Source organism: Rattus rattus, chromosome 12 (assembly GCF_011064425.1).
Source record: "Rattus rattus isolate New Zealand chromosome 12, Rrattus_CSIRO_v1, whole genome shotgun sequence".
Taxonomy (NCBI): Eukaryota; Metazoa; Chordata; class Mammalia; order Rodentia; family Muridae; genus Rattus; species Rattus rattus.
The window spans coordinates 59,037,329-59,058,138 of NC_046165.1; the positions used below are offsets into that span (position 1 = coordinate 59,037,329).

The 20,810-nt window shown below is 49.1% G+C and overlaps 1 protein-coding gene across 1 annotated transcript in view; it reads right to left on the reverse strand.

Moving 5' to 3' along the window:
• Positions 1-336: 336 nt before the first annotated feature.
• The window catches only part of Znf395 (zinc finger protein 395), a 38,671-nt gene continuing 18,197 nt past the window's right edge, over positions 337-20,810 (reverse strand). Inside the window, exons 2-10 of the mRNA XM_032917840.1 lie at positions 12,386-12,652; positions 10,699-10,931; positions 8,436-8,545; positions 6,103-6,332; positions 5,546-5,646; positions 4,472-4,772; positions 2,807-2,899; positions 1,544-1,647; positions 337-1,317 (exon numbers count right to left, since the gene is read on the reverse strand). Coding sequence (XP_032773731.1) covers positions 1,206-1,317; positions 1,544-1,647; positions 2,807-2,899; positions 4,472-4,772; positions 5,546-5,646; positions 6,103-6,332; positions 8,436-8,545; positions 10,699-10,931; positions 12,386-12,628 — 1,527 coding nt within the window. The 5' untranslated portion in view covers positions 12,629-12,652 and the 3' untranslated portion in view covers positions 337-1,205. The remainder of the gene's footprint in view (positions 1,318-1,543; positions 1,648-2,806; positions 2,900-4,471; positions 4,773-5,545; positions 5,647-6,102; positions 6,333-8,435; positions 8,546-10,698; positions 10,932-12,385; positions 12,653-20,810) is intronic.

Consider the following 20,810-nt stretch of genomic DNA (forward strand, 5'->3'; position numbering starts at 1 on the left):
AGCCCAGGCCGCCACTACACCCATACCTCACACACACAGTCTCTTAGGTTCACAGGTTTTCTACTGGTACTTAGTGTGTTCTTACACTGAAAAAAAAATGGATGTTTCCCATGTGACGCCAACAGTGGAGCCTCAGTGGTCAGGAGGATGCTCTCCAATGGCGACTCATGAGCCAGTGCTGCTCAGTCCCTGGAGAGGTGGCCTGGTGGCACTCCCTGAGCCTGTGACACCTGGGATGTCAGTCCAAAACAGTTGGGTCCTGGAAGCCATGTTGAGCAGGCCCAGAGGCAAAGTCTGCTAGGATCTTCCAGAGACCCCCAAGGGAAGAAGTCTTCCTCATCAAAGACTTCCACATCGGACAGGACCACCTGACATGCTAGTGCCTCTGACACTCTGGAGGGAAGGGGCTTCAGGAAGGACTTTACTCAGTGGGAGCAGAGTTTGTACAGAGACCCTCCACACTTCCTCTCAGCCCTGGAAGGATGCTCAGGACAGTGTTTCGAGGTCACATTCTCAAGCTGAACTCATACTAGCCTTTTGGCTCAGCTTTTCTGAGACAGGCTTTGAGAAGACGCCAGGTGATGTCTATTGGCATGCAACCCAGCATCTGAGGGGACCCAGATCTCAAAGTTGCCACCCTTAAAGGGTATCCCTTTTCTATCTGCAGAAGCTGCTCCTACAGAAGTCAAACCATATCTCAGTAAGTACAGCCACCTGCTCTTCTTAGGGCCCTGCTACCATTCCCTGGGTGGTCATCTACCTGCCAGAAAGTTTGTTTTTATTCCAAAAAAAAAAAAAGGAAATCTGTTTTGCTCACAGTCCATTCTGGAATAGCTGAAAGAGCAAAGGATTCCCCAGCTCAGCACGAAAACGGGCAAGGCATCCTGTCTGTCCTACTTTTGATGCGTATGTAGTCCCAGAGAGGGTGGGATGGGGCGGGGGTCGGGGTAAACTCTTTGGTCTCCGGTTCGCTGCAGAATACCCTTGGTCAATTTTGGCTCTCTCCTATTTTAAGGGGAAAAAATAGTTTCATTTAGGTTTGCTTTTAAAAAATAAAACACTCCCGCAAGGGGGAGAAAGTGTTTTTAAGTGTTCTATCTTAGCCAATGGAGCCCTGGCTGCCCACATCCACGCCACATCATCTCCCTGTATTCTGCTGATGGCCAGCAGGCCTGGGGTGAGGAGCGGGGCCAGCGGAGGCAGGCTCAGTCCAGGAAGCGCTGGCAGGCCTTCTTCCACCGGCAGGCTGTGCACCACTGGTCCCGGTGCTCAATGCCATATACCTTACGGCACTTCTTGGCCTCTCCTCGGGCTTTCCTGACGGGGAACAAAATGAGAGTGGTGTCACTCGATGTGGTGATGACCTAGCATGAGCACTCAAACACACAGGAGCTTGAAGGAGTGAGTGGCACCTACAGCCAGAGACTCAGGGGCCTCCATCTGGGGACTTACCCTAGGGACTACAGTTGGGTAGATTCATGGGTCTACATTACCAGTGCTGATGGAGGGCAGAAACCAGAAGGCTGAGGAGGAGAGGGCTCACCTGGTGCTGCTCTGAGCACGGGGTGGGGAGGTGACAATCAGGTGAGACTTCACTGTGGGTGGCGGCTGTTGGGGTTCGCTGAAGCTGAGCGAGCGACTCCGGACCTGGGTATGAGGAATGTAAGCATAGGCTGTGAGCATGAGACCCCTCAGAACAGAGGAGCTTTGCTGGGCCCAGGGCAGGTGTTGGTGCAGGGGACCATGCAGCTTCCCCTGGGACATGTTCAGCAGACAGGGTCAGTTTAGATGAAGTTACCATACAAGGGACAAATGGAGGCAATGTATTGCCTTAGTGACGCCTTCTGTCAACTAGGTTTTGCAGTCTGTGTTACTTCTCTGTGGCAGACGCATGAAAGAAGAGCCACCATGTGGTTCTAATGACTTCCACTTTACTTCAGTTCAGAGTCCGGGGTACATTAGTCCATGGTGGCCTGAAACTGCTGGTCCAGCCCACACAGCCTCTGAGTGTTCCTATGATCTTTCTTAGTCTCCCTTCTGACAGCCCCGATTTCTCTCCCTTTCTTTCATCTAGGCATGAGAACTCTAACTAGCACTCAGATACACTCACAGCAAGGAACTTAGTCTCTCTCTAGCCTTGTCCAGCATATTTCTAACCAAGAAACTTTTCCGCCCTGACCTCACTGGGAGTATCCTTCTAGCTGCTGAGAGGAGCTGTTGCCAGATAGAAGATATATGGTATGGTGGTTTGAATATGCTTGACCCATGGGAAGGTGATACTATTAAGATGTGTTGCCTTGTTGAAGTAGTGTGGCCTTGTTGGAGTGGGTGTGGCCTAGTTAGAGTGGGTGTGGCCTAGTTGGCGTGGGTGTGGCCTAGTTGGAGTGGGTGTGACCCTATTGGAGGAAGTACATCACTGTGGGGTGAGATTTGAGGGCCTATGCTCAAGAACTACCCAGTGTGGAAGCCTCCCCTGGCTGCCTGGGTAGAGTCTCTCTTGGTTGCCTTTAGATCAAGATGAACTCTCAGCTCTTCCAGTACCATGCCTGCCTGCACACTGCCATGCTTCCTGCCATGTTGATAATGAACTGAATCTCTGAACCTGTAAGGCAGCCCCAATTAAATATTGTCCTTCACAAGAGTTGCCTTGGTCATGCTGTTTCTTCACAGCAAAGAAACCCCAACTGAGACACACAATGATCTTCATCAAGTTATGGGGGTGGAGACAGGCAACACCAGCCATGTGACAGTCCCCCAGCCCTAGAGATGCATGTAAAAATTTTGGAATTTGGGGGTCCACACTCACCGGCGAGAGGGAGGAGGTGGTGGTGGGGGCAGCAGCCCAGCTGATGCTGGTGTAGATGTGGGGGGAGACAGGAATCTGGAAGGCTGGCAGAGCCTGCAGAGAGAAGAGTGCGTCAGCCTGGGCCCAACTAAGGACAGAGCCTATCTGCCTCAGTCCCAGTGACTTCCCATTTGCAACTCCTCGCCATGGCGTTTCTCCACCTAACCAAGGACCTGAAAACACCAGGACACCTAGATAGGTTTTCCCACGAGCAGGCTCAAACCATCTAACCCTTCAACACAGCCATGGCCTGCCTTCTGGGCGGCTCCGTCTTACTTTGTAATCCTCTCTTTGGGGCTGCTTACAGGCTAGCCTCGTGACTCAGTCCTAGGGGTATTAGTCCTTGGCGGAATCACCTACTGAGAACAGGCCTTAACCAAAAAGTCCAAAGCCATCTGCGTCTGAAAAAGGACAGAGAGCTACCAGGCAACTACTGAGCAGTGGGGATGCGGGCAGGAATGTCTACCTTAGATCCATCTGTAACAAAACCAGCCACATTAACCAGATGCCACAGGGTCAGTGAAGGCTGAGCCTTAGCCAGACACTGAGCGGCCAATAATTCTAATGAGGAGAGCCCCCTTGTCTTATGAAATTTTTCTCATTGAAAGTACCACTGATTTTAGGGGTGAAGGCTGGCCTTGCTACATAGCCTGAGCTAACCCCTGACCCAGGTGCAGTATTATAAACATGTCCAGGCACACCTGGATGGAGGCACTACTGTTTTTTTTACTGATTTGCAAACTGGTCAAGTCTGCTAAAGCCAAATTGTACATACAGAAAGAGTTAAAACCCAGCATATGTACTGTGAACTTGGCATTCAGGACCAGGTCCGTTTTAAATGACATTGCCCTCCTCGCCATGGCAACTGTCCCTTGTCCATAAGCATAACACAGTGGTTTTCCTTGGGCCTCTGTCATAGCTCCCTGTGTCCTGAGGAAACGGTACTTTGATAACAGAGTTAGTCCTCACTACTAACCCTAGCTCCACCATGCAGTTATGAGAGCAGGGGCCATGTCCTAGTCCAGCTAAAGGGATTACCTAATCCAATGTTGACACCTAGTGGGCACTCGAAGTGGGACCACTCAGCCTAACACCTTGGAGCTAAGAGGTGGCCTGGGAAACCCTGTGTGAGTCCTTCAATTCTTCTAACTAGTCTTTAAAGTGACAGTTCTCAGGTCACATCCACACAACTAACATGACTAGACATCTTATCCCTACCGAGTGTCACCAAGGGTTCCTTTCTCTTCCTTCTTGTTCTGTTCATTATTGTTCCTGAGAAAGGGTTTGCATGTAGCCTGAGCTGGCTTTAAAACTCCCTATGTTGGTGAGGGTGACCCTGAACTTTCATTCCTCCTGTCTCCACCCTAGCTGCTGGGATTGTGGGTGTATGCATCCACAGCTGGTTTATGCTGTGCTGAAGACCAACGCAAAGCCCTGTGCATGTTAAGCAAGCCCTCTACCAACTGGCCTATATCCCTCCTCTTTCCTTTTCCTTCTCTGTGGAAGTAAGATTAGCGACTTGGCCAAAAGGCTCAGCCTTTAATCCAGGTGCTCAGAGGCCTGCCCTCTAACAACCAGTGACCACTGAGGTCCCAAGCTAAGCCCCCACATACGTATGTCCCATACCTGGTAAGCGTGGTCAGCCTGAATGTGCCAGAAGGAGCCAGGAGCTGACTTGCTGAGTGCAACTGGGGGCAGGGAAGATTCCAGGCCAGGGTGTTCTGGGCCAGAGGACTGGACTTTGGCTGGAGGCAATGAAAGAGCAGCAAGGGATGGGCTGGTCACCCGGGAGGTGGACACTGGCTCGCCGGTAGGTGTCCCAGAGGGAGGCGGGGCAGCCACAGCGACAGCACAGTCTTCTTTCATCTGCATCTCTGTGTAGTAAAAGTCTTCCTCCCGCTTGAACTGATCAGAGTCAACAGTGTCCCTGTGTGGAACAGACATGTAGCCATCACTAAGGACATGCTGCCTTGGTTCGAAGCCAGAGGAAAGAAAGTTACAAGGAGGAATGGACTGTGTGCCCATCCAGGAAATTAGGGGAGGTTCACAAGAGAACATCCAGGAGCCATGCTGTCAGAGGACGCCATAAGAGATTAGAACATGCCCATCTATGGGAGCTGTTCTTCTCTGCACAAGAGCTCACACAGCATCAAACATGTATGAACACAGACCCAGCCCTGGCACAGGCCCTCTGGGCACCATCTAAAGCATGCTCTCAAGGCCTGTGAGGCAGCTCATGGCAGAGCTGCTGCCCAGAGGGCTCTGTACAGAGGTGAGCCCCTCACATTAGCACTACAGCTGATGCAGACCTAACTCCCATGTCCCACTGCAGAAGTAAAGCGTGGCTAATACCCTTAAGACACAGAATGTTACCAGTGATTAAACAAAACTGTTCTATTTCAACCTAGAACTGAAACATTTTACTTCTTATACCAGGTAAGAAGATACAACCACAAGACTCACAGAAAGACACACAGAGCTCACTCTCTGGCAACAGCATCAACATTGACCACCGATACAAAGAATCTCCCTGGCCAGCAAAGCCATCATTCTGACGGAGCTCAGGGAGAGGCTCTGGGAAGCGCCTATAGCAGAGCCATTTCACTGGAAGCATTCTGGGCTGCAAGTCCTGCGGAGTTAGCAGGGCGGAGGCATGCCTAGATGGCACCTTAGGCAACAGGCACTGAGCTCTGTACCTACCCCAGGTGGAGGGCTTTGACGTGTCGTTTGATGCCCACAATTGAACGAAGGACTTTGCCGCAGCTGGGCCACAGGCATTTGTACATCACCTTCACAGAGTTCTAGGTGGAAAAGGAAATCTTAGCAATTGGTGTGTATGAATCCCTCCGCAGCTTCTCTCATTGCCTGATGAGGATTTCAGGCAGACCCAAAGGGAAAAAACACTCAAGGGGAGGACTCTCAGAGAGCATAGAACATGCACAAGAGAAGTTAAAAGTGACCTGGTGGCTGGCCACACTTCTTTTTTTAAAAAAGAAGGCAGGCACAGTAGCCTACACTTGAATACCAAGAGGCATGGCAGAGACAAGTAGATCTGTAGATGGGGTGATGTGCCTTCGTGTGCATGCGCACCCACAAACACACACACCCAGAAAACGTAGAGAAAATAGAATCAGCCGCCTCTGTCTGGGAATTTCACAAATGCAGCAGAAGAGACCTAGAGATACCTGGGACCACGGAATGCCTGTTCCTCTAGGGATGCCTGTCCTCACATACTCACACACTCCCCGGTCACCTACCTTCCTCTTCCGTGGAGCTGGTTCATCTAACAGGAAAGGATCAGTATCCGTCTCAAAGCCATGATCAGTTTGGGGAGACCCAAAGGCATCGCCTAGGTACTTGGGGCTGGCCTGTGGGTGGGGGGGCGAGGGAGTGGAGCTGCCACTGCTCCCGCTCCAGTGCCCGCTGCTGCCACTGTCTGAAATGTCACCGCTCTCCTTCCATGGGTCACCGCAGGCTGCACGGGAAACTGTCCAGACAGGGAAGGAGGTAAAGAAACAGTCAGGCTTATCCCCGGACCAAAGGAAAAAAAAATGAGTACGTGAATAATAAAATTAAAATATTATTAAAATTTCAACTATTAAAGATAATACTTCCTGAGCTACGGGGTGAGAGCAGGTGCAAACACTACGACAATTTTTGGTGCTACAACCGCTCTGCTTGCTGGATATTTTCTGGCACGGCCACATGGGTCATCACTGACCCACTCGGATGCACACACTGCAACCACAGTTCACTGAGGATTAATTATAACCTAGTTCATGCTGTGCATGCTAAAGAGAGGAACGTTTTCCGGTTCCAGCCCAGGTAAGAATGTCCACGCAGTGGCAGCAACACAGGGACACTTTCTTGGTGAATTTCCTGAATCTGCCTTTCAATCATTCCACCTCAGCCAAGTGCAAGATCGTCTGTGAGTGAAATGAAACCGCTCAGAACTCCCAGACCATACAGCCAGGTGACCTCCATGTGACAGGAGGCCCTGTCTCACCTGTCATGCAATGGCCACCTGCCTCTCAAACTCAGTAGGAAGAATGCAAACAACAAGTGGGATTTTCATGCTTGGTTTTTCTTGATTTTTGTTCTACTTAATTCTTTGCCTTTTGTAATGCTGAGGCTGAAACCTATGGCCTTGTTCATACAAGGCGAGCATTCTAGTACTGAGTGGAAGCCTGAGCCTAGATTTTTACTTTTTGGATCGATGGGGTCTGTAGGGCTGCTTCAGGCTCAACCTAGACTCTCTTGTGCCTTGTCTTCAGAGGTCGTCCCAAGCCAATTGACAGCATGATCTGAGAGTCTAATACGTGGAAACAGAAAGAGAGATGGAAAAGAACCTTATATTCTCAGCACCCCCTGTTCCCTGTCCAGACACAGAGTCTCCTGGGCTTACAGAGACACTGCCACACCCTGTGAGACCAGGACCGATCTGAAAGCTGGGCCGACTCTGAGGCCCCATGTTTCCAACCCAGGCCCTCTTTACTTCTAGAAGACACTTCTCAAACAGGATGCTGGGTAAAGAACCCCCTTCCCTTCCTAGATACCCCTGCCCAGTCTCAAAGCTCTCATCACTTGCTTTTCCTGGAAACTGAGAAATTACCAGAGCTACACACAGAACGTAAAGCAGTAGATGTTTAGGGCAGCACTCAAGAAGCATCTAAATCAACTGACCATGGTCCCATGCACACGGACCCAAGAGGGACTTTTTTTTTCTCCCTTCTGCTACTTTCCTGAATCTGCTGACTCAACTTCTTGAGAACTGGGCATCCCTCCTCAGGGTCTTCCTTGTGTTCAGTAAAGCCGGCTGCACTGCTGGGATTCACCACTAGATGTCCCCAAGTGCAGCGACGGTCTCTGGGTGGAATAATTAAAATTTGCTTTTAATGTTAGATTAATTTTAAGTCGCTGCCAGCCTTGTCAAAAGCCTTACTCTGTAACCCTTTTTTAAGCCCACTCTACTGCATGGGTACAGTGTGTGGGGGTCATAACCTAAAGGATTTTTATTTGCATCTATAAATCAGTGGTCATACTGTTGGGAACTTTTTATTACTCTGCATGTAGTGGAAGTCAAGGACAACTCAGTTCTTTTCTTCCACCACGTGGGTCCCAGGAACCAAACCCAGGTTGTCAGGCTCAGCAGCAAACACCTTTACCCAGAACCATTTTGCTGACCCACACTCCTGGTTTGTGTTAAGCAATCAGATTCGAGAATTGGCTCAGGTATGTGGCCTGTAAGCCCACCACCGGGGAATTTGTAAGGCTGATTTGGGAACTGCGAAGTGAATACCAACAATCAAGGCCACTAGGGGACCACTGAGCACAGTTCTGCTTTTGTAAACTCAGTAAATATTTCTGTTGGCCCTGCCAGGCTCCCATAGAACTTGCCGGACAGCTTGATTCAGTGCCGAGTTCAATCAGTCACTGTCACAAAGCACCGGGTTTCTTCTCAGGTGAGGAAACTTAAGAGACTGCAGAACCCTACTGCCAAGCTCACACTGGCAATAGAAGCTGGGAAGAGAGAGAGCCTCAGTCATGGGCCTCTGCCATGCCAGCAACCGGTTCAACCCCACCTGCTCACCAGAGAAGATGGGCTCAGCCCCAGGAGGACTCTGCACAACAGGACTGCAAGACAGAGACGTCAGCACCATGGCGGCCATCATCTCGTCCATCTCCACCGCATCCGACTTCCTGGATTCAAACGAGTGGAGAATACACTTACTTCCTAGGCCGACTGGTCCCCAGAGCCCACAGATTACGCTACCACATCCGCCTACTTTGTGGGATCACCTTACACTGATATGCTGTCCCCTTACACAACCCCCACCCAACCAAGTGGCACAGGCTCCGTGGATGGTAAAGCCAACAGTCCATGGAAAATGCCTGTTCCGGGCGGACGGTGCTTCTATTAGCTCAGAATGAGCAGGTGGGTCGCCTGCTTAAACCACGCGGACACCTGAGTCAGCACCGCTCCCCCGAACTCTCCTCCTAGCCCTGCAACTTAAAACTCGGCATTTTATTTGGGGGCAGAGAGAAGAGTCAAAAGAAGATAAGGAAGAAATAAATGATGCCCACCGGAATCCAAACACTAAAATTACATCCTTCTCCTGCCTTATATTCAAATTTAAGAGGAAACAATTACACTAATGGCTCTCTCCCTTCTGCCAAAATAAACATAGCATTCTGTTAGCTTCTGAATGTCAACAGAACCTATTACATAAGCCAATGAGCAAACAGACCAGGGTAAAATAAATAACCAGATGAAACCGTCTCCCTCTGTTAAACCCCATGCTTTAGACGGGCTGCGCAGAATTTTATGTGTCTTTTCTTCCCCTCTAAATTCATACAGTTCTATGATTTGGAAGTAAAATAAGCACTATCTGGGGAAATGTAAAGTATCTGGGGAAAATCAGAGCTTAATAAGCTGCCAGTGGAGTGCCTGCTTCAAAGGACTGGATTCCCTCATTCTTCATACACCCGGTCTGCTAAACTGTGCAACAGGGTTTGAAGCAGATGGACCAACGCCATTAACATTAAACATGACTTTACGGGATCTATGTGTTTTCACCTCCTCAGAATAGCAAAACAAGTTCTTTGCTGGCCTTCCACTGGTTACACGATCAGAAATGCTGTTCCTCTGGTCTTAAAAACACTAGGCTTGCTGGGCCAGTGATACGGCTCAGTAGGTAAAAGTGCCCGCTGCCAAGCCTGACCAGCCGAGTTCAGTACCCACAGGGGAGATGAGAACTGACTCCTGAAAGTTATCTTCTGGCATCCACATATGCACACAGCGTGCACACACACCCGCCATACGCAATAAATAAATGAATGTAATGAAAAGACATGTTTTAAGCCTGATCCGCCAGCAGCTCCTATACCCGCAGAAAGAAGTGGGATAGAGTTTAGCTGTTTGTATACCTTGCATGCAAAATGGTAAAATAGTTCAGCGGGCAAAGTTTCCTGGTTTAAATTATTATTATTATTATTATTATTATTGTTACTATTATTACTATTACTACTACTACTATTATTGCATGCTGTGTGCCAGTGCACTCATGCCATAGCACATATGTGGGGGTCAGAGAACAGCTCTGTGGAGTAGGCTCCTCCTTCCACCCGTACATAGGCTCAGGCATTGGAAAGTTGTTGGGCTTGCACAAGCTCTTTAGACCTACTGAGCCACCACAAGGCCTCAGGGTCTCCTTTTAAATCTTAAAAGGTCAATATCGATAGACTGTAGGGTGATATCCTATCCCTAAGCTCTAACATAGAACATTCGTTCCTCACCCAATGGTCTTAGCACCCAAGAGTCAGACTAGCTGTGCTCCTGACACGGCCTGTCCAGTTTTGAGCTAGGAAAGGATGGCGTCGCCTTTATAAATGCTGTTAAAGGATCAAAAGCGTTTTACTCCTTGACACATGATACATGCAAATGATGCTGAATTACGAGAAAGTCTGGGGATCCTGATTAGTTTTCACTGGTGGAAACACGGCTGTGCCTACAGGCTTTGGGGTCTATGTAGGGGCTGTGGCAACAAGTGGTCATGAGAGTCTGCTTGGGCCACAAGGCTAAAATCATTCTCCCCACCCGACATAGAATGAGCACCGGCACCGGATTGAAGCCATTTGTTCCCGTCTCCTCTTCTGAAAGATTATGACCTGAGCTTAAACTTTCAACAAAGCACATACACGTCACCCCTAAGAGTTATAGAGAAGAGAGGATTCCTTAAAAGGATGACTCCCCTGTACCTAGCTTCACTATCCCATCAAGTAGGTACCTAAAACCCCACATTTCCCACACCGTGTTCCAGCCCACACCTATAACCCTCCCCACTCCTACCGACCTCTTGGGGACGTCGATGTTCCTAGACACGGGTCTGTAGGCTGGCACCTGGGCTCTTGGCTCCGAGGCTGGCACATGGGATGTGGTACCCTGCGGTTCCGCCAACCACACCTCTTCTACTTTACAGCAAATCTGTAACTTCTGGTCCAGCAGCCGGACTGTCACCTTGTCCTCGGCCCAACTGTGCTGCTCCACCAGGCCCTTGCACTCCTGACCCCCATACCACACACAGACCTGCAGGGGAAGGATGGTCAGTGGTCAACGCTCCGGAGTCCCCACACCCAAGCCCTTGGAGATCTGCATTCCAGGTATGGGGCTCTGTCTGCAGCAGCCTACGCTTTGACACACTTGTCTTTAATGATGCTAAGATCTGGCAGACACCCCCAGTGTTCACATGTTAGACACTTAATCCCCAAGATCAGTGTCAGGAAGTGTAGTCCACTGTTTATGAATGTCACAAGCACTGCTGCTCTCTCAAATGGCCTGTCATAACAGGAGAGTCATCCAGAAAGAGGGGGTGGGCAGGGAGAGTGAATTGTTATAAAAGTGAATGCAGACTCTCATGCATGCAGTCCTTACCCCTCCCCATGGACTTTCCAGTCTCTGGAAGGTTGAGCCAAATTAACTATACTGTCTATACCCTACCCCACCTTAGGCATCCCATTATAATAGCCCAATCAGGCCAGGAGAAAGCAGGTAGTCCCAGGCACCCAGCCAAGCATGCGGGCAAGCCACGTGGGGTCAACTCTTTCTCCTACAGCTCCCTACATGACGCCCACCGTAGAGGATAGTGAGCAGGTCAACAACTGGGGTTTCTGTGGATCTCGAATTACTCTCATCTCTCAGTTACCCACCCTACCCCTCACCTCCAAACTACGGGTTTTTATTTTATGTATGTGAGTATACCAGAAGAGGGCATCAGATCCCATTACAGATGGTTCTGAGGCAACATGTGGTTGCTGGAATTTGAACTCAGGACCTCTGGAAGAGCAGTCCGTGCTCTTAACTGCTGAGCCATCTCTCCAACCTGCCCCCAAACTTTTAAACGTTTATTTTACTCAATGCCTTTCTTCTGGAGAGTTCTAAGTCCCCAACTCTTCCCAGCATGTACTGGAAAGGGAGAGAGGCTCTCTCGTCAGGGTACCAGCAAGTTAGAAGGCTATCTTATCTCATGAGGACAGAGGTCTAGTAGGCACCAAGCTTCATGGAAAGACAAAGGCCAAGTCTCTGTGGATGGACCCTGGAGAAGGCAATGGCAGGAGCCCCCCAAATCTGGATCTAGTAGTAAATCAGACCTAGGTGACTACGGGCCCAGCATGGCAAAGGGATGCAAGAAAAACAGAATCTCATCAGGCCTGGACTTCATGTCCATCTGCAACTTCTGCAAACGACTTCTCTAGCTCCTATATGTAAGGTCCTCCTCCTTGCTGCCTACATTTGTGAAATGAGGCAGACAAAAGCTGCTAAGTTAAGGCCAGCTTTGCTCTGAGGTTCTCTCTCAGCATCTCAGAATGCCTGGCCACTTTCTCCCCAGCATGACATTCATGGAGATGCCCTCATCTAAAAGGAGTTCATTCTCTACCTAGAGTCCCAGTTTACAGGCCTTCCAGAACATCACTCAGGTAGCGCTAGTCTGCCAGTTCCAGTGCTCAAGAAACAGTAATGTGTCCGTGCTGGGCTCAACCTACCTTCTGTCCAGGCTGAAAGGTCACCTGTGGGTGGCCTGAGGTACCCAGAGCTTTGAGGACCTCCTTGGGCTGCTCCTGGCACACAGGGTCCTTAGAGGTGAGTGAGGACTGAGGTGTGGCTCCTTCCGGCACTTCTATCTGTGGCTCCAAAGGCAGGCTGGCCCCTGAGGGCACCTCAGAGGCACTAGGTCCCAATACTCGGGCTCCCAAGAGGGAGCGCTTACCAAGGCGTCGGGACAGCATGCTGGATACTGGCTTCTCTGTCTGCTGAGACAAAAGTGGCAGTGAGTGAGAGTCTCAGTCAGTCAGTCTCAGTCTTTCTCTCTCTCTCTCTCTTTCTGTGTGTGTGCGTGCACAAGCGCCATGGCACATTTGTGGAAGTCAGAGAACTTGTAGGAATCAGTTCTCTCTTTCACCACATAGGTTGCAATGACATCAGGTTTGGTGGTGAGATGCTTTACCGGTTGGGCCACCATGGGCTCTATCTTTTCCTTATACAGAAATAATAATACCTATTTCTAAGAGGACACATAACAAATATCGATAAACTCAAAGGAAATAAACTCACTTGTGAACCTGCTTCCCCAAGACACCCATTGCTCCCCACTCCCACTTTCTAGTTTTTAATTTTGTTTTTGAAGACTCCTGTTTCATGTAGCTTAGGCTGAAATTCCCTATGCACTGGAGAGTGACCTTGGATTTCTGATCCCCTACTCCCTCGCCCAAGCATTCACCAGCATGTTCAGTTGATGTGGTGCTGGAGGCCAAACCGGGGCTCTGTGCATGCCAGGCAAGTACTTTACCAACCGAGTGCACCCCAGCCCCGACCCCCAGCCTTTTTCTAAAACCTTCCCCACTCCTTCTGTAATTGTGATCACCTCTTTCTGTTGTTATTTGTTGTTTTGTTTTGTTTTTGAAGCAAGGTCTTGCTGGGTAGCCTTGGCTAACCTAGAACTTACAATTCAGGTCAAGTTGGCCTTGACTTGTGGCAATCCTCCTGCCTGTGCCCCCAAGTGCTAAGATCATAAGAGCCACTTCACCCAGCTCGGCCACATTTTATTTCTATAAAAATGAAATCATTTTTGGTAAGCTTGTGTTCACTCAGTGTGCCAGCTAACCTTTTCCCACATCATGAAGTACTGTGCTATAGAAACAGCCACCATGGCTTCCTTGGTGAGGATCCTCCACACAGTGTTGCCAGATCAGTCCTGAGGGCTGCCGTTAGACACAGACTCCCAAGCTGAGTTCCAAAGCTGCAGACAACCTTGGAAACACACTGTGCTGTTTTTCTCCTAGAAATTAACACCACCAGGACTGGAGCTCTTCACGGGCTGCTTCTCCAGAAGACTCACCTTTGGTTCTAGTAGCTACATGGTAGCTCACAGCCATGTGTAACTCCAGTTCAGGGAACCCTGTGACCTATTTCTGGCCTCTGCCCGCACCAGCACAGACACAGACAGACATGCAGGCAAAGCACTTGTATGCAGAAAGTAAAAATAATAGATCATTAAATAGAAGAGGAAAAACCAGCCTCTGCCAAGCACACTGTCCTCCTCCCCTCTGCCATCCCCTGCCTCTCCACTCCCCCAGGTCTCCAAGCATCCCTCCCGCTCTGCTGCCCCAGGGGTATTTGTCTATTGAACTGAATGTGCATGAGGCACATTCCAGGTATGGTGGGGCTGGGATGGACGTTAACACGCCTGGGCTTTCAAGACCTGATTCCAGACGCCGCTTCCTCGGCCTAGAACACCACCAGGCCAATTGTACACAGGCAAATATCTCAAAAAGGGTTCCCAAAGCCGGGCAGTGGTGGTGCATGCCTTTAGTTCCCCAGCACTTGGGAGACCAAGGCAGGAGGATCTCTGTGACTGCAGTCAGGCTGGTGATCTCCAGAGTGACCAATGGCAGCCAATGTTACAAAGAGAAACTCTTATCGAGAAAAAAACAAAACAAAAAATTGTTCCTCATATTCCTCCCCACCTCCTCCTCTTTCTTCCCCTTCCCCTCCTCCTCCTCCTCTTCCTTCTCTCCCCCTTCCTCCTCCTCCTCCCCTTCCCTTCTCTCCTCTCCCCTCCCCTCCCCTCCTCTCTTCTCCCCCTCTTCCTTCCTTTCCCGGTCTATAACCAGAATCCTGTTAGGGCCATCGAGATAACTCACTGGATAAAGTCACTTCCCACCCAGACTGATGACCTGTGTTTGAGCCTCAGGACCCACATGACAGATCTGACCCCTGCAAATTGCCCTCTGACCTCCATACACACACAAATAAATAAATGGAGTGAACTGCATCCCCTAGCCCTGAATACCCTCTAAATCCTTGTTATCATCAAATGTCTGAGCTGTTCTATAAGCCTTTACTTTCTGCCCTGGCCCAAAAGTACCTCCGGGCTGACTTGTCTGGGTCCCCTATCACAGTCTCACCCCACCCCATCCTCCCTCCTTCTCCCAACTAGCCAGGCAAGTTCTACTAGCAACCATGTCTACAAAAACCAACCAAGACGGGAGAAGTAGCTATAAAAGAAGAGCCAGGGGGGATGGGGCGCCAAGAGAATAGGCCCTGTACGTCATCACGATCAAAGTTCATAAGAACTCACAGAGCCTGAAGCTCGGGGCCTGCACAGGTCTGCACCAGGGCCTCAGCATGAATGTATGCAGCTTCCAGCTTAGTGTGTCAACATACGGGTCTCCAACTCCTTCGCCTTCTCTCGGGCTCTTTTCCTTCTGTCGGTTTGTCTTGTCCAAATTCAATGTGATAGTTTCTGCTTTATCTTATACTGGGGGGGGGGGTATTTTTGAGACAAGATTTCTCTGTATGGCCCTGGCTGTCCTCGAACTCACAAGTGCTGGGATTGAAGGCGTGTGCCACCATGCCAGGTTTGGTTGTTTTCTTAAGTGAATAAACACATGAACGAATGAAAACCTAGCCTCTGAGGTAAAGGTTAACAACGGAACTGACTCTTAGGCCTACTGGAAGGGGGAAATCAGTTTCCTCGGTGGACTGACACTGGGTGTATTAAGCACCCCAGCGAGCTCAGGAGAAGTTGACCAACAGCACGGCACCAGGTTTTTTGTTACTCAGGTTGTAGTTCTGTTTTCTCTTTCTGTTTGGGTTGCTTTATTTTGTTTTCTTGGGTGGGGGTGGAGGTTGGGTGTTGTTGTTTGTATTGAGGTTTTGTTTGTTTTTGTTTTGTTTTGAGGAAGAACTTAAAATTGGGTGGGCAGGGAAGGAGAGAAGGTCTGGAAGGACTTGAAGGACTGAAGAACGTGTTCAAAACATTTCCATTTAAAAGCTGTTTTAAATCATAAAAAATATAATAAAAGGGGAAAAAACGAAACAGTAACAGCAAAAGGATAAGGAAGTGGCAGCCAGGCAGTGGTAGTGTACAACTTTGAGCCCAGTTCTCTGCAGGCAGAGGCAGGCGGGTTTTTAGGCATTTGAGGCCTGCCTAATCTAAGAGTTCTGTAGCCAGGGCTACCCTGAACCGGTCTCAAAGATAACAATGGGGTGAATTAACAAAGGGGTGGGGCCGTAAGGAGGGGAGAAAGAGGTAAATACTGCACAAAGTGGACAGGCTGACTCTCTGCTCAAAGTCTGTCATCTAATGTACTGGCAGCTTGGCCCAGGGACCCCCAAGAAACAAAGCAAAGATGTGGCATGCAGAATCCCCAAGTTATGTGGCTTGTGCCTTCACGCTCTCCTAGAACTTTGTGACTACAATTTAAAAAAAATTGCCCCAGATAAATGGTTTTTAAACTGCAGCCAACAGGACAGGGTGTGTGACTCAGTGTTGAGTGTACCTGGTGTAAAAGAAGCCCTGGGTTCAATCCCAGGCACAGCGGGGGGAGCCACAGAGCAAAGGGAAGCTACAGTGTAAAGCCACTTACTGACAACAGGTGGCAGCATTACCACAGAGAAACCATCGGTCCTTTTCTTGCCCTCCCCCCACCCCCAAAAGAATCCCAGGAGCTACCCCCACTTTGCTGAGCCGGAAGTTTGGGGTTTCTAGTACTGAAAACGAAGACGGCAGAGTTTCCAAACCTTGGTTCCCAGTCTTCAGAAAGAACCTGAGATGTTTGGGCAACAAACTCTGACGCTGTTTTTGGAAGCCTGTCTTCTTTTAAAGAATGCTCTTCTGTTGGTTGGTAAGCCTGTACCTTCCAGAAGCCAGAAGGATCTGTGCAAATAGGCAGCTCGCCTGCTCCTGGCCTGCGTCCACAGACTGGCTACTTTCTCCAAAAATCCGCCCAAAAACACACATTATGCTTTTAGAAAGTAATGCGGCAATAAGGGCAGAAATTGGTCGGAAAGGTGGGTAAAGGAGCAAGGTCACACGTATTCTGGAGGTGCTAGCTGGTCACCTGACACGGAGGATCTGACCCTTCCTCCTCGTATACATGCACGGCTCCAGCTCTCAGGGAGAGCTACTCATGGCACCTGGACCAGCCAGCCTAGCAGAGCAAAGTTAGGAAACCTGTTCTGTAAAGTAACAAGGACTGGATTTCAGCGTGCAGCTAAATGCCGCCTTTCCGGTTTTACGGTCTCCACTTGCAGGATTCCTTGATGGGTCATAAACTCATAAAGTGGTCTCAGAACGTCATAAGGGCATCTGGAGCCCCACATGCCGTCATCAACAGGAAAGGGATCGCTTATGTGCTTTGGTCAATGTCCAGCCTCGGCAAATGCATCCTGACGTGCTAATGGCCTTTAATGCGGACATCTGCTATCCGCTGCGTCACTGAACCTGACAGAACGGTAAAACAAACTGCCACTCATCGAGTGATGACTATGGGACAGCAGCATCTCTCTCAGCACATGTCTGCAAGTGCTCTGAGCTCCTATGATGGCTGTGCCTCTCACTACCCAGGGGCATTGCGGCATGCCATGACATCACCTACAGCACCTCCAGGACACAGGTCAGAAGTCAGTTATTACACAACGTATAGGACTTCTGTCAGAGTTGAAGAGGGTGAAGTTTGGAGCGAGGTGTCTAACTGCAAAAGCTCTGACGGTCACTAAGCTGCTGATGAGGGTCAAGGTGGAGACCAGAGGCTTCTGTTCAAGCCCCGCTTTTGTGCTTTTACAGACCTCACAGGCAGTGCGTTCACAGTAACCTGAGTTTTAGCACTTAATATCCTGGACGCTACCCTCATCCTTAACTGGAGAATGGCCAGGTTTCTTTTTATCCCTTTAAATCTTTAATGCTTTAATTTCAATTGTTTTTTCAACATTCAACCAGAGGACAGAAGGCTATGAGGAAACCTTGTCTCCTGTTTTCAGGAGATCTCCACGCGTTTCCAATAATGACAACCCGCGCTTCAGCTGATAGGCGCCGTGCGCCCCTGTGTGTTAACAGTGATTATGAGCAAATACGTTCATGATTATTTTGGTTTGAAGGCCTCCATTTGCACTTTGCCACATCCCATCACCACTACCCGGTGCTTCTTAAGCCTTTGCAGGAAAAACAAAACAAAACAAATCAAACAAAAAACCAACAACAACAAAACTTAACCTATTTGGGTTTTTTTTTCCTCCCCAGAGACAGGAGAAATCCCTACCTAGTTTCAGTGAGAAACCCCAGTAAGGGGCTGGGAAGAAAGCTCAGCAGTTTACAGCATGAACTGTTCTTACAGAAGACCCAAGTTTGATTCCCAGCACCCATGTCACTCACAGGAGCTCTGACGGCATTTCCTGCCCTCTCTTTGGACAGCAGTACTCGCATGCACACACCAAGCCACACACACATAATTAGAAATAAAAATAAATCAAGAAAAAAAAAAAGACTAAATCCTGGTGAGGGTATCCAAGGCCCTAACTCAAAGCCTCTAATCTCAGCTATCCGTCCACTTCTTTTGTGTGTGTGTGCATGTGTGTGCACAGTGGGGACCTCAGGTGTCCGTCCGTCTGTCCTCACCCGCCAGTGTACACCAGGCTAGGGGCGCTCACACTTCTGATCTTTGACCTCCCGTCTTACTGTAGGAACTGGGGTTACAGGTTTGAGCTACCACAGTTTGGATTGGTTGAAGGGACTGGACACAGCTCTCCATACCTGCACAGAGAGCACTCCCCAGCCATCCCCCAGTTCCTAAATCCACTAGCCTAGGGCTGGGTGAATGGATGACAACCTGAGTCTGATTGTCTGGACACACTTGGTAGAAAAAAGGAACCAAGTCCTGCAAACTGTTTACCTGGACACACGTACTGTCATATGCACACCCACACCCAAAATCTAATTTTCAAAATTTCAAATCAGCTGTCCAGAGAGTAAAGTTTAAATTCTTAGGGTATTCTAATTATTGTCTTTTTCATTTTTTTTAAAGTGAAATTTAAATAAAATCAGCCAATCAAGAATCAGGGCTGGACCCCTCTCCACAGCATCCGGTAATGGAGCAGGAAGCCTCTTACTGTTGTGAGACAGATGTAACGGGATAATGGAAGGGAAGGACGGTCTCGAATAACACAGCCATTTTCATATTCTAGCGATGGCCAGAGAAGCGGGTCATCCGATCTAGTCTCCAGCAAGTAACAAATGAACCTGGTCAGCAAATACGCCTGTGGGTCTCACGGCCCAGCTGGCATTCAACAGGGTGACAGAGGCAGCTCTGTGCTGCAGCGGGAAAGGAAGGAGTTCACAGCTCTCCCCAGCAACGCGCTCCCTGCCGCCCGCCCCTCGCACTTACCTCCTCCTCCCAGCTCTCTCAGAAACACAGTGCCCTTTGTTCCTAACTGTCCTGCAGGCTCGACTGTGTCAAACAAGACAATGCTCAGCACAGCGCCCAGCACCCAGGGAGGGCTCTCATTTGAAAACCTCAAACACCCAGAGCTTTTGTATAGTGGGTGCCACAACATGAAAAGTCCACATGTGACTACACGTGAGAACACGGGCACATTAAAAATAATGTGCAAGGAGCTCCTGAGACCACTTGGCAGTTAAGAACGGTCGGTTGCGGCTCTCAGAAAGCATCAGGGTTCATTCAGTTCCCAGCACCCACATGGCAGCTCGCAACCAACAGGTCCAGGAGATCCAACACCCTGTTCCGGCCTCAGAGGCCACCAGTTATACACATGACACATACATACATACATACATACATACATACATACATTCATACATTCATACATACACACACACACATACACACACACACACGCACAGTGAGAGAGAAATAGGTAAAATTATGTTTAAGGTCTGTGACTATGAAACAAATGACTCAGGGTTCAGACATGAATTTTTGCAGATATTCCCAATTTGGGGACAGGGTGCAAATACCTGATATGCTTCTGTTCCCAGACACTTCTGCTGAGGAACACTCAATACTATGCTTTGTAAGTCAAGGTTTGTTATTTTAATCAAGTCTTCCCAGGGCCCAGATTCAAGAATAGATTGGGAGCTAGAAAGATGGCTCAGCAGTTAAAGAGTTACTTGCTCTAGCAGAGGATCGGGGTAGAGTTCCCAGCACCCACGTGGCAATGCACAGCCATCAGTAACTACAGTTCTAGGGGATTTGATGCCCTCCACAGGCCTCCTTGAGCAATGTGTGCAAGTGATACAGGCAAGACACCAATACACATAAAACAAACACAACTGCAAATGAAACAAAACAAAAACAAATAGTTCTAAAAAAGACCTGCTGCTTCCCCTGACATGCAGGCAAACATCAAAGCAAGGCAGAAGGCTGGAGAGATGGTCCTGTTATTAAGGACATTTGCTGCTCTTGCAGATGACCCAGGTTCAATTCCCAGCACCCACATGGCCTCTCACAACCCCAATTCCAAGGGTTCTGGTGCCCTCTTATGGCCTCTGTGGGTACTGCACACATGTGGCAAACACATGCAGACAAAAAACTCATACACATTTATAGAAAAATTAAAGCAGTTTTGTTTTGTTTTTTAGACATGTTTTATGTATTTGAGTGCTTTATATGTGTACCATGTCCATGCCTGGCTCCCATAGAGGTCAGCAGACAGCATCAGATCACCTAGAAATGGCGTTTAAGATAGTTGTGAGCCATCCTATGGAAGCTAAAACTGAAACCCAGGTTCTCTGCAAGAGCAACAAGTGTCCTTGACCACTGAGCCATCTCTCCAGCCCAAGGCAGGGTCTTAAACAGCACTCAAACTCAGTTCTAAGATTTTTTTCATAAAAGGGAGGATTAGAGGCAGGCCTTGTAGTGCAGGCAGGCCTGCGATCCCAGCTAATCAGGAAGTGGAGACAGGAGGATTCCATGTTCAAGGCCTGACTGAGTTACATGGTAAGTTCAAGGGAAGCCTGGGAAACTCAGTGGGACTCAGTTTCAAAGCTTTAAAAAGGTGAAAGGGATGGGGGGAGCCAGCACTGGACTAGCATGCACCAAGGATCTGGGTTCGATCTCTCTCTCTCTCTCTCTCTCTCTCTTTCTCTCTCTCTCTCTCTCTCACACACACACA